At 33.1% G+C, this 13,420-nt stretch overlaps 2 protein-coding genes across 8 annotated transcripts; one reads left to right on the forward strand and one right to left on the reverse strand.

Annotated features, from left to right (window-relative positions):
- Positions 1-3,937: 3,937 nt before the first annotated feature.
- LOC21388595 (mitotic apparatus protein p62) lies at positions 3,938-7,322 on the reverse strand. 6 transcript variants are annotated; one of them, XM_024172137.1, is made up of 6 exons: positions 7,222-7,322; positions 6,715-6,796; positions 6,412-6,494; positions 6,105-6,197; positions 5,291-5,760; positions 3,938-4,642 (listed from the first exon to the last, which is right to left on the reverse strand). In XM_024172137.1, the coding sequence occupies exons 5-6, from the start codon at positions 5,739-5,741 to the stop codon at positions 4,164-4,166; spliced, it is 930 nt and encodes a 309-aa protein (XP_024027905.1). In that variant the 5' UTR covers positions 5,742-5,760; positions 6,105-6,197; positions 6,412-6,494; positions 6,715-6,796; positions 7,222-7,322; the 3' UTR covers positions 3,938-4,163. The 6 variants fall into 6 exon arrangements, with proteins under 6 accessions (XP_024027905.1, XP_024027908.1, XP_024027907.1 ...); XM_024172140.1 differs by having other exon boundaries at positions 6,412-6,498; XM_024172139.1 differs by lacking the exon at positions 6,715-6,796.
- Positions 7,323-9,407: 2,085 nt separating this feature from the next.
- Positions 9,408-12,855, forward strand: LOC21388596 (protein MAIN-LIKE 2). Of its 2 annotated transcripts, none has more exons than XM_024172135.1 (6): positions 9,408-9,561; positions 10,677-10,771; positions 10,854-11,492; positions 11,636-11,800; positions 11,879-12,349; positions 12,446-12,853. In XM_024172135.1, exons 2-6 carry the CDS (start codon positions 10,682-10,684, stop codon positions 12,656-12,658), a joined length of 1,578 nt encoding a protein of 525 aa, XP_024027903.1. In that variant the 5' UTR covers positions 9,408-9,561; positions 10,677-10,681; the 3' UTR covers positions 12,659-12,853. The 2 variants fall into 2 exon arrangements, with proteins under 2 accessions (XP_024027903.1, XP_010106251.2); XM_010107949.2 differs by lacking the exon at positions 9,408-9,561 and adding an exon at positions 9,668-9,857 and having other exon boundaries at positions 12,446-12,855.
- Positions 12,856-13,420: the final 565 nt, after the last annotated feature.

Genomic DNA, 13,420 nt, shown 5'->3' on the forward strand with positions numbered 1-13,420 from the left:
TAGAAATATGGTAAATACATACCTTTATCCTTAACACTCCAATATATTATTTGACCATAATATGAGTTTAGTGATTTTGCAAGTCCATATATAATTATTCACAATATTCTCCCACTTGGACTGCATAATCAATGACAAAAATACTCATATAATACAAAATGTTAAATAATAATATGTAAATAAAATACATGGATAGAGACAAAAAGCTTAAGCTCCAACAAGACTCAAGCATCCTACCAAGCAATAAAACTATCGATAGGATTATTCTATTACATGTATGGACTTTCAGAACATAATCAACAAATTAAGTTTATCCATATTATCTCACAATTTATTATTTGATAATAGTATGTGAGTTAGTGATTATGCTAATCCATAAAAAAATGTTTCTAATTTTCTCAAACTTGGATAGCATAATAAAAAAACATGATACTCACATAAAATAAGATATCAAATAATAATGATAGCAATAATAAATAAATTATAGATAAACTGATAGCTTAAGCTTTATAATAGCACATGAGCTTCTAATTAAAATTTTCATTCTCACTTTAACATAAAAGAGACTATGTATGCCTATACAAATAATTAGCCATTAAAAAATTAAACACAAAATGAGCATTTCAAAATTTGAACAAACATCCATATTATATGTCTAAATTTTATTTACCAAAATCTCAAATTATATGAGAGAACAAATAAAATATGACCTTATAATATGAAGTAACAAACATGCCCCAAAATTTTAAATAAAATATGACCTTATAATATGAAGTAATAAACATGCCCCAAAATTTTAAGTCTCAAAATAGTGAGAATTAAAACTACCCATAAAATATATGAAAATTATTATAATAAACAAATATTTAAATAAAAATAATTTCTTGTAGCTCATGTGCATCCATGTAAGGAGTGTGTGTATCCCAATGCCTTTTTTTAAAAGGAAATGTTAAATTTTGTGGGAGAGCTCCGTAACATACGCAGACAATTTGACATATTTAGACTCACGACAGGCGAGTACATAAACATTCACTATTGTCGAATTAAAATTTACTATGCCAAAATCAAACAATACAATTAAACTTTATGGCATTTAATCATTAAACAAATTATATGCAAAATGCCCAAGAAAAATTTGTTTAAAAATTGTGAGAATTAGCCATTCATAAGAATATACAATCAATAATATAAAAATATTAAAAACATGATTTTATGGTGGTCCAAACCCAAAATAAATCATTTAAATAGGTAGGAAATGAAAAACGGAGCACAACGGTGAAAATGGTGCTAAAAACGGAGTTAAAATCACAAAATAGGACAGAATGTGACCTAAAAATAGGTCCCACGCGCGCCACCTAGGCGCTGACGTGCGGCTGACACGTGCTCTGACACGCGGACCGGCGCGCTCCTCTTTCTAGGGCGTTTGAAGCGCGCCCTAGCAGGCGCATTAATTGCATCATCACTTTTTTTATATGGTCATCTTCTACCTTCAGACAGGTCACGAGACCCGTTTTGCGACCCGGTTTGAATCCGAGACTTTGAATGGGCATAACTTCCTATTTATAACTCCGATTTTGATGATTCAAAAGCCGTTTTTCTCTAAATTCATGCTCTTTTGAACCTCCTTAAACATCCAAAAAACCTCCGAATTAGTGCATGAAACTCAAGAAAAATAACACTCATAAGCCATATTCGAAGTTGGTAACCTCAAAAAATCATTTCTTTGAGATAAAACACGGATTACAAAATTTAGATTTTTGTTCCAGAAAAATGGAAAAATCCAAAAATTGTTGCTCTAAACCCAAATAAGTTGGCTCTGATACCATTTGCTAGATTTAAAATGATCTCAACACAATCTAAACAAGATCAAAAATAATAATCTAGCTATAAATCTAAAAATACCATAAAATTTATTTGGGATTTAGGCATACATTGAAATGGATAAAGGAAGATTGCCTTTTCCGGTAGGCAGAGAAAAGCGTCGCCCACGGTTGCCGGAATCTGCCAATGGGCCTGCCGGAATCAATGGGGGACCTGCAAATAAGAAGAAGAGTTGTAAGAGGTGCTCTTGAGCTCCTCCCTATCTCCCTCTCTGCCCCTTTCACATTTGCAGCACACACACACACACACAAGCACAAGCCCACCTCCTCTAAAGAAGGGGTGCTACTTATAAAAATAAATAGGCCTAAGGGCTTTTAAGTAATATTCAATAGAAATGGTATTTAGTCCTATGTGCTGACCAAATATTATGAGATAGATGAAATTCATATGCCTCAAGCGAGTTAATAAAACAAGTGTTCATCCCATTATAGATCGATATTTAACATACATATATGTATTAATTCACATTAATACAGTTGTCTATAAAATACTTTAATTAATTACAAAGTGAATTATTATGATTATGAAAGTCCATATAAAAATATTCCAACATATCCTTAGGGATTGTCCTTTTCACTTCCACCTGATATAGGAACATTTTCATTACTAACAACATTTACAGTCGTAGAGAATAATGAGAATAATAATAGTAAATTCATAGAAGTTCCGAGGAATATAGGATTCTAAAGCCAAATTGAAAAAGGAAAAAATAAAAATAAAAACAAAACAAATTTCCAAACCGTATACCTTTAGTAGTCTCCCAAAAAACGCCACCAAAGAGTTTTCTACCACAGAAAAAAAACACACACACACACACACAAACAACACAACCACAATAACAATAATAGGAGTGAATCCGATAAACTAGTTTGAGATGAGTTGAGAAAAAACTAAGAGATAACTAATATATCAGTGAATCCCATAAGGAATTGAAGATAATTACTTTTTAAAAAAAAAAAAAAATTGAAGATAAAATTATGAATGGAGTGAATCTGATAACGCCATAATGTGCATAATTTTTAAATGGAAAATGTCTGATTTATCAAATGATGTTTATATTTTTAATGATTATTTTATGATTAGTAAGCAGAACGTTGATTAACTATTTGTTTCTCAAATATTGAATTGGTGGTTAACTTTTTTTCCCTCTTTTAGATGAAATAAAAAAAAAAAAAAAAAAACACCGCTTTAATTGTGAAAGTCAATAATTAACATATTATTACACCTCTTCAAACCACAATTTCTAAAACTGAAATAAGAATTTAAATAATTCATTAGTTTAATTTTTACTAAACAAAAATTATTCCTATATTAACAAAATTATTCAAACCGTAAACTTAAACTTAGACCAACTTAGTGTATATGGTTATTCAGGCCTAGTTTAGTGTCAGTGTCGAATAACATTATACTCCATGGTTATTCGTTTAGTGTGTGTGGTTATTCACGTATGGTTTAGCATTAAATACTTTATACTTTTTATTCACGTATGTTTAGTGTATGTGGTTATTCATGTAGATTGTGTAGAATACCCTCGTACTCAGTGGTTATTTGCATATGTTCACCTCTGTTATGCACTTGCGACAAGTCTTTGGTAAAAGGCGATTTTTCCCTTCGTTTAGACAAGTCTGCTTCCATCGTTCTTTTTATCTGAAATCTTTTAATAAGGCATCTTTTATTTGCAGCGACGGAGTCAAGAATTTATATCAATGGGGGCTAATAATTAAGTTAAAAAATTAATGGGGACTACAAAATTAATTTTTGAAAATTTTAATGGGGGTTTATTGTAACACACTTCTTATTTATGTATAAATTTTTAAGGAAACAAAATAGTTGAGTGGGGGCTTAGGTTATACTGGCTCTTTTAAAATGAATTTTACAAATCTTCCCACGCTTAAGAAATGGTTTACTCGTATATTAACCCCACAAAATTTTAATTCCTTTTAAATCACACTGATCTCAAAATAACAACACTTTGACAATAAATTTTTAGAACAAGAAGACTATATCTAATTCACAAATCATGGTAACTTTTCTCCATAATATTTAAGACAAGAAATTTCATAATTCACAAAGTAAAAGAATTTTAAATTCTAAACAAAACAAGGATACGGGAAACAGAACATTTTTTTCTTTCTGATAATTGCAACAGAACACATGTTATTAGTACATGATGAGTTGCTTATACAGAATACTGTGACTTGACCCAACTGCTCGAGGAAGAAGGAACAAAAACAAACAAAAATATACAATACACAAACAAACAACAAATATTATTCTTTCCATCACTCATCATCATCATCATCCACAAATTCTTCCTCTTCTTCATCGTCACCGTTCATTTCTTCCTCATGGCCCACATCCTCATCACCAACAACAAACCCCCCAAGCATTTCATCCTCCTCATCATCAGCAGCAATATAAACTTTCTTCTGTGAAGACTTTTTACTATCTTGAGAATTATCCTTCTGAGGCTTGTCACGGTCCTTTGATCTTGTAGAATACTTTGACCTATTATTTGCTTTTCTCACAAGCTCTTTGTCATCTTCACTCTCACCGGTCCACTCTTCATCATCATCATTCTCGTTATCCTTACCTCTTTTCCTCCTTTTGCTCACACCCCTCTTCTTTTTCTTCTCGAACTTCTCCTCATCTTCGCTTTCTTTCACGTCTTCTTCAAGAAACCAGTCCCACTTCTGCACATCACGGATCATAAGCTTGGGATAGTGGTCAAACTCATGCCCCATTACCACAAAACCAAACTCTGCATTCCCGAAAGAAATAAAATGATACATAATAATATAATATCAGTAACTCCACAGTCCCAAAACTGATTGCTGAAAATGCAATTCACCGAGAAAAAATGTCATATACTAGATTATCAATGAGCAACCAAAAAAGTAGCAATCTTTTGGATTGGAATGTTGGAGCATAAGAGGCAAAACCCAAAAGCCAAATATATGATTATGAAAGACTTTCTAGTACCATGTAGAAGTGAGAAACGTAATATAATATATATTCAATGTAACATTGATGTGAGAATATAACACCAAGAAATTTAATTATCCCATACTATAAATACACTTTTCCAACGTTAAAGTAATGCTTTTCACTTTTATATGCTCCAATGCTTCTTATTTCTATATATGTGGTGACTTTAATAATGCTATATAGGTGTATATTTATATCTATTATTGACATACACGGAAGACTAAATCAACACATACAAAATTCTCACTTACCCATGAAAAATCTTATTTTTAATTTTATCTTTATTTTCTTACTCTCAAGTCTTTTAAGACATCATTATTACAAATTTACAATTCTCTACGACAAAGCACACAAAAATCGAATCAAAGATCATTCAAATTTCAAGGCATCATTTTTCGTAATTAGGGTTCATAGATCAAACCTTTAACAGGGTCAATGTCCGAAACATCAAAACCCTCTAATTCTAACCCGCTTCGCGAATTCTCAGCCGCCCATTCAATCCCATCGTCTTCCGAAAGTCTCTCTGTTCCTTCTTCGACGCCGATATCTCTAAGAACAAACCAGGCGGGTTTCTTGCCGGACACGCAAAACCAATCCCCGGTGGCCAATTCTCCCTTTTCCGACCTCCTGAAAACCCTAATTTCCCCATCATCTTTGCTCCAGACCCAAACGGGATTCTTCCCCAGAACCTCAAACGAAACACCAATGGGCTCTGTTTGTTTCGCGCCCGATTTCAATTCGAAAGCGACGTGACGACGAGACACTGTTCTGTCGTCGGTGCTAAGCCCAAGCCCTCTACCAAACACGGCCTTATCATGACCCTTCCTGAGTTGGATTTTTGCGTCGTACTCTTCTTGGCCTTCGATCTCCATCAATCTCGGTTTACATCATCTGTCACGCCCCCAAACATGAGTTAGTGACGTGGAGGCTTGTTTAGAAATTAAACCTGATTAAGAGGGTGATTAAACCATTAACATTTCAAAATTTAATTTCAAATCCCAAACACTCAGGTATTTCTAAACAAGCCATGTTATTTTAACGAAATCGAGTTTTAAGAAAAAGTGAGGCAGATTTTACAAAACACAATTACTATTAAGATCAACATCAAAAGTCAGCCTCCGGCATCCACAGGGTTATAATTTGGGCATACATAATTAAATACAAAAAAGTAAATAACTGACATTAACCACAGTCTAGTTATGTTTAAGGTTTTACAATCCATAGTTAATACATGCCTTAATTAGTCTGATCAAGATGGAAACTGCTTCACCGCTTCCTTTCTTCTAGAACTGAATTCCTCACCTATTATGTGCTACTTCTAACGTCGTCTGGGTGAGGTTAAATACATTTGAAACATAAAAAAATGAGCGAAAAGCCCAGTAGGATAAGATTTATAAAACTGAATAAATAAGTAAATAAAATGAAATAATTAGGCCTGAAAGAAATCAATCAGAACCAAACAACCTTTTTCTAAAAGGTAAATAAATTGAAATTCCAGATTATAGGCAACCAGCAAGTAATTTAAGTAATTAAATTACTTACGACCAAAGCAAGGCCCAAAAGATACCACCATAGTGACCCGTCCGGGTTTCGAGTTCTGCCCCCAAAGATACGATCTCCATATCCTATCTAGGCCATCAGTGGGCTTACCAGTTAGCAAGGTATCTTATCTTAAAAAAATATTCATTAAAAACTTGAAATCAATCCATTATGAGATCAATAACAAAAATCAAGCTATTGTCTTGAAAGTACTTTTCTTTATCAACATATACTTACCTTTTGAGAACATTACTTGGCCAAAACACTTTAAAATAGGCTAACAAAGATATGAGAAGAATATCTTACCTCTCGGATGTCAAACATGTAGCTAACTTCTCCACTAGCTTTATCACAAAAGCAATATCTCGTCACCCTAACCTCCGCTTTCCTTAAAGTTGTTTAATTGTTTCCTATTAGTGTGCCTTGACTCAAATCCAAGTTTCACAAATGATTTTATTATTCACTTTGAGGGTTTTTTAAAAATTGAAATCCAATTCATGAGTTTAGTTTCCTATTTAATTTCAGCTTAAAAACAAATTTTTTTAAAAATTTCGACAACATACCGACATAAATAAGAAAAATGCCAAACTTACAATTTAAGTTCAATTTGAAAATAAATTATCTAGAAATCATCAAAATCAGTTTTCAATCAATTCAACAAGTCCAATAACTAAAAACTCTCAAATTTAATTTAATTCTAACAACAATTGTTCAAATCTAAACCCTAACTCAAAATTATTCCGATTTAACTAAAATTTTAAATTCTCAAATTAATAACTCAAATTTAAGTGTGAGTTTTTAAGAAATCTTTACCTCAAAGTGATTGAAGCTTGTTTCTCTCCATTTCTCTCGTTTTTGTCTTTTTTTTTTTTAGTGTCTCGGCCAAACAGCCGAGTGAGAGAGAGAGAAATGGCCGGAGAGAGAAGGCCGGCGGGAGAGAGAGAGCCCGGAGAAGAAGTGGCCGGCGGTGGAAGAAAAAGGGAGAGAAAGAGAGAGAGAAGTGGGCTGCCGTGGAAGAACCAGAGGAGAGAGAGAAGAAGAAACAGAAAGAAAGAGAGAGAGAGAGACGTCTGCAGCCGCGGGAAGGAAAGAAGAAAAGGGAAAAGAAGGAAAGGAAAAAAAAGAAAAAGGAAAAAAAAAGAAAAAAAAAAGAAAAAGGAAAAAAAGAAAAAAGAAAAAAAGAAAAGAAAATGGAAAAAGGAAAATACATTAGAATTTAAGTGTATTTTTAAAAAAAATTTGGTTGAAATCATAAATACTGAAGATAATTTAAAATTTATTAATTAATTATAAAAATTAAATTAAACACATTAATAATTCACAATTAGTATAATTAAATATACTTAATTCTTAAAAGCGTTACATATTATCATGATGATTTAAGTTACGGTTTTACCCAAGTCATGAGGAGTAAATGATTAACTAGTTGGAATCCACGTGATATAAATGTGATCAAACGTTTTTTTTTTTTTTGGGCTTAGAACAATGACTCTGTGTATTATTAAAATTACAGCACTCTTTAATTGAAACTCTGTTAAATTTTAATGAAAAATGTTGAAACTATTTCTTTGTTAAATTTAATTTCTTTTTTTTATTTGATTTTTTAATAAAAAATTGTGTTAGGTCGTGTTGTAATATATTTTTTTAAAGAGTTAACGTAAAAATATATTAAAAAAAGTTAATGCATTTAATTTTTTTATTATATTTTTTATCATTAATGTTTTAAATTTAATTTAAACCATTTTGTTTCATTATTATGATAAAATTGTCGAATTTAATTTATTCTTTCAATTAAATTAATTTTCATTATAATATAGTTAGTCTTAATAATGTATCAAATATTAAATGGTTTTTAATTTAATACCTAGTTTAGTGGATGGATAACATTACTAAAACAAAAGATTTTTACAAAAAAAAATATTTATTTTTATTAGAGTGAAAATTATAGTTATAAATGTGTAAAAATTAACTAAACTCATTTTTTACGCTAAATAAGGGTATAAACATCTTTTTTAATATTATGTACAACTTAGAAACATTTTTTAGTAAATAGAAGGGCATTTTTGGCATTTTAAAGAAATTTAACGGTCAAGATTTACGGTCAACTAATAGAGTGGGTGTCCTTATAATTTTTATAAAAAGTCAAGAGATATTGACGTGATTAATTTCTATCAAAGGAGGTGTCTGTATAATTTTAGCAAAACACATTAAGTGTCGGTATAATAAGCTATATTTTGGCTGGGCAAGTCCAAAAGAGAAAGAGAAAAATGACAAATGACACTATTTATCAAAAGGAAAACGACAAAGAAAAAGGGTTAAGCCAAATAGTTTTTGGTGGTGGGTATTGGGTAACGTTCAAATATTGTCCTCCCAACGGAGAAATGACCAAATTTAGTGAATAGTTTTCAATAGAATTAGTAATCACCAATTAAATTATATTTGTAGCTGACAAAAAAAGTTAACTGTTTCTTGTTTGCATTATTTTGAAGATATTGTCAAAATAATGTTATTTAGTCCAAACAAACACAATGACTTAAATTGTAGTCCAATTATCATTGATACACACACGAATTTAATATTTTACAAAACAAAAAACACCCAAATTTGAGCATAATCACGTATAATTTCAACATATTAGAAGCTACCATAAATATAATATTTTTTTAGTTAAAAAAACTTTTTTTGTACTATAATTTGAAAGAATTTTAGAGAAAAGAGAGTGGACTTCCCATGATTAGTAAAAATTTTGTTTTAAGGCAATGGCATAAATAGTGAATGCAATACATAATACTAATTGTTTAAAGCACCTTAATTTATTATTTAAACAAAATAGCCAAATGGGTAGGACGGGACGGTATCTTCAACCCAATCACGAGTTTTTTGTCGTTGTCGTATTCGTTGTCAGCGTGAGAACAATCGCTGACAGCTACCAAGAAAACGACGTCGTTTTTTTAATTTATTTTAATTTTTCCTCCGTTTTTGCGTTTTGGCTAGACATTATCTTCAGAGCTTTCTACGACCTTAAATCTGGGTCCATCCGATGAGACGACATCGTCGTCGTCGTTGTGGAGGGTTTCTGATATCGTTCCAGGTGAAGGTCGTCGATTTCTGATTCTCATCCCGTTGTTGTCGTTTCCGCTCAGAAATTTCTCGGTTAGATCTTACTCTCATATTATTTTATTAAGGCTTCTACTTCTCTGATTTTGGGTTTCTAGGGTTTTAATTTTCTCTTTCTGTTTGGTTACTGAGAAAATCTGAGAATAAATATAAGTGAAAAATTATGAACACGGAAATGGAAATTGAGAACAACTACGATAGGGACAAACTCATCGTCCTCTCTCTCTTTCTCTCTCTATCCTTTGTACTGCTAGGGTTCCCATTACGTTTACAGCAGCACAACCTAAAGCAAATCTTCTTTTTCGATTTCGCTGCTCTCGTCAAAGAATCTGGTAAAGTTCGTGTCTTTAATGGTTGGATATCTTCCACCATTGATTGTATCTATTGGTTAATAGATACTTTGTTCTACTAAAAAAAAAAAAAAAAAAACTTAAACACGGAAATTTTCGTTCTGTGATAAAGCTAACATTTTGACCTTTTTTTGCTCGGATTATTCCTGTTTCGGACTGAAAACTGTTTAATTCGTAATCTATTTAGAGGCTTGGGCTTTCTCCTTGTTATTGGTGAAAGGATTAGGAAAGCTCAGTTGTTTCACCAAATTTTTTTGAATAAATTCTCCCTGAATAATAAAAGCCTAGACTTTTAAAAGAGAAAGGGAGAATCCTTGTAATACAAAAAAGGAAATCAAAAAATTATAAGTCCTTTGAAATTTTCTCTTTTACAAAACTTGAACATTCAGACAAAATCCTAAACTATTATTAATCCCTTGGAAAGATTTATCAACACTCTGATTTAAAGCAGTTTGGAATGGAAGAAATATTAAAAAATTAATGACTTTAGCTTTTGGCTTAATCATCCGTTTCTGTTGATAAGATTTTTTTTTTCCCTGTGTATGTTACATGTATGGTATGACTTATGAGTATGTTGGTGAATGGAATATTTTTCTGATCTTAATATCACATTCCTTGATCTAGTCATATTTAAGCTTAGTCATTGGCTGATTGTTTAACTTATCTAGGATTTTGTTTATTTACCCTCAACTATTGCTGTTACGATTAACTTAACATATGATGAAGCACCCATCATGGGTCTAGTTTTGATTTAATATTTCATTGTTTCTTTTTTTTTTTAATTATTATTCTTGTTTGCAGCTCAAATGGCAATTGTTGCAGATCCTGGACCAATTGATAAGTCTGTGCTATATGATCAAGAGAACCATGTCTCCTCAGCTGTTTGGGATGGGCAGGTTGTTATTTTTCCTGTATTTATAAACTTGTGTTAATTGGGTACTACGTTTTGTGGCTAAAAATTAATTTTTACACGTGCAGGAGCGAGGCGTGCTTAGATGTCATGAACACACTTCGATGCTGGTACAGTGGAAGCTCACCCGAAAACAAATTGAGTTGGTTGAGAAGGCGGGATTTGGGTACCTTAGATTGATCCCCTCGTTTTCGCTCGATAACTCGCTCATCTCAGCTCTAACTGAGAGGTGGAGGAGAGAAACCAATACGTTTCACTTGCCTGTAGGAGAAATGACCATAACCCTTGAGGATGTTGGGCTGATACTTGGTCTGGCAATTGAAGGAAACCCTGTGGTAGGTCCACAATCAAACTCACCTAGTGTAGTTTGTGAGAAGCTACTAGGAAAAGCCCCGGAGGACCTGAATGGCGGAATGTTGAAGCTTACTTGGTTGAAAAAGTGCTTTTCCAAGTGTCCTGAGGATGCATCAACTGAAACAATTGAGCGCTATACGCGCGCTTATATCCTGTATCTCGTTGGCAGCACTATATTTTCCACAACAACTGGGAACAAAGTCTCTATCATGTATCTCTCTTTCTTTGAAAATTTTGAGGAAGCGGGAAAATTTGCATGGGGAGCAGCAGCACTGTCGTTCCTTTATAGGACTCTTGGTAATGCCTCTATCAAATCTCAAGGCACCATTAGCGGCTCTTTGACTCTATTACAGGTAGGTAAACTCGACCTTTTTTTTTTTTTCTCTCTCTTTGTTTTTATTCTTGTTGTTGAGTTGGGTTTGGGGTTTGTAGTAAGACAATTGGATCTTTCTGTGATGTTAAAGGCGTTAAGATGATGCTATATGTTGTTATGTAGTGTTGGAGTTATTTTCACCTTAACATTGGGCGACCAAAGATCAATGAGGATCCAAGTGGTAACTTCCCATTTGCACTTAGGTGGAAAGGAAGACAAAGTGGACCAAGATCAACCTCCAATATAGTTGCTTATCGCAAGGCCTTAGATAACCTCACATCTAGTGATGTAAGTGAATACATGGCTTCTTGATGTATATGATAATCACTTATGATGAAAATTTGGTCATTTATTAAATAAATACAGGTTCAGTGGCTTCCCTACAAAGATATAGATTTTGCAGTGGTACCTGATCACATAAAAGACAATTTGAACTTGAAGTTAGCAAGGACTATGCTGATATGCATTGACAAGGCAGAAAGACACATGCCAGATCGTTGCTTAAGGCAGTTTGGCTCGCCTCAGCCAATCCCACAGAAGGTCAAGCGATGGGAGAAAAGGATCCGATCTGGTGATCAAGGGATAGATTTGACAAAAGATACAGAATTAAAGGCCAAAGGAAAAGTGCACGCAGAGGTAAAGGATTTGACAAAAGATACAGAATCAGAGACTAAAGGAAAAGTGCACGCAGAGGTAAAGGATTGGTTGGACCGCAAACAACATATTGTGGATGGTGTTGATGATGTGGATGAAAGTGAGTACATGCAGTGGTATGAGAAAATTACCCGTAAATTTATCGGGCAACCTGAATCACTCGAATCCGAGTTTCAGAGGACGGTAAGTCAGATTCCAAAGAGCCCATTTATAATATAGTTGGTCCTTTTTTCCCCCCTATGTAGAATACTTGCATATGTTTGACCATTTTTCGTACAGGTTGCTGCTATAAAGGAAATTGAAAACATAGCTGATTCAGTGTTGATAGATCAGATCGATTCTCGAGATAAAAAGTTGTTTAACGAGATTAAGAACTCTGTGCATAGCTGTTTGACGGAGATTATTGGTGAGCCACGAAAGGGAAGACGCAAGAGTGCTGCAAAACGCAAACGGTCCAACAATTCCAACAGTAGGGATGACACAACAGATTAGTTGAAAAAGCTGTTCCGAGGAGTCATACGCTTTTTATGTTCCTCGTGGCAAATATGCTCAAGTTGTAGAATTGTTGCTTTTAAATTCCCGTAGGTAGGTTGTGTCATTATGATATTGTAGGTTTGACTAGGTTTAAGTTAATGATTGTAAGGAGAACTTGAGAACCTGGTTCGGTTGGTTTAAATTTATTGTAGATAATTATGTTAATAAAGTTCTTGTTGATGATATTATTTATTTATTTATATAGCAACCCAAAAACAAAGTAAATAAATAAACGAGAAGAAAACGGTAAGGAAATTTACTTTTTAATGAAAATGGATAAAATTCGGTTTAGGAAAAGAATGGTGTAACTACTAAGTACTAGTTGCTTATTAACTGAAACACAAGGAAAAACAATTATGTCCGAATATTTTCAAGTAATTTGAATAACATTATTATACGTGAAAAGAAGAACATGCTAACATCCAGGGCCTCTGGTATATTCGCATGCCAATTTTGCTCTATTAACAAAGAGTAATCACTTCTTGGCATGCGCTTATTGTGTCTTTGCTCAGTCTTCTTTTACAAAAATGGTCACGAGAGATATAGACAAAATTCTTCGGATGTCATTAGCAATGAATTCGCAAGTCCGGTAGATCTTGGCGTGCTATGCATTTTCACTCGGCTTCATCTCTGCATCGTTGTCTTCACTCGGCTTCATCTCTACGTCATTGTCTTCACTCGGCTTCATCTCTCCTGCATTGTCTTGACTCGGCTTCATCT

Source organism: Morus notabilis, unplaced genomic scaffold (genome assembly GCF_000414095.1).
Source record: "Morus notabilis unplaced genomic scaffold, ASM41409v2 Scaffold847, whole genome shotgun sequence".
NCBI classification, from domain to species: Eukaryota; Viridiplantae; Streptophyta; class Magnoliopsida; order Rosales; family Moraceae; genus Morus; species Morus notabilis.

Bases quoted from the DNA above. Each gene is read 5' to 3' on its own strand.
- LOC21388595 (XM_024172141.1), bottom strand. From the start codon at position 5,741: ATGGAGATCGAAGGCCAAGAAGAGTACGACGCAAAAATCCAACTCAGG. The intron at 4,643-5,290 runs GTTTGATCTATG...TCGGGAATGCAG, and splicing joins GGACATTGACCCTGTTAAAG to AGTTTGGTTTTGTGGTAATG.
- LOC21388596 (XM_010107949.2), top strand. From the start codon at position 9,689: ATGAACACGGAAATGGAAATTGAGAACAACTACGATAGGGACAAACTC. The intron at 9,858-10,676 runs GTAAAGTTCGTG...TCTTGTTTGCAG, and splicing joins TGCTCTCGTCAAAGAATCTG to CTCAAATGGCAATTGTTGCA. The intron at 11,801-11,878 runs GTAAGTGAATAC...AAATAAATACAG, and splicing joins ATAACCTCACATCTAGTGAT to GTTCAGTGGCTTCCCTACAA.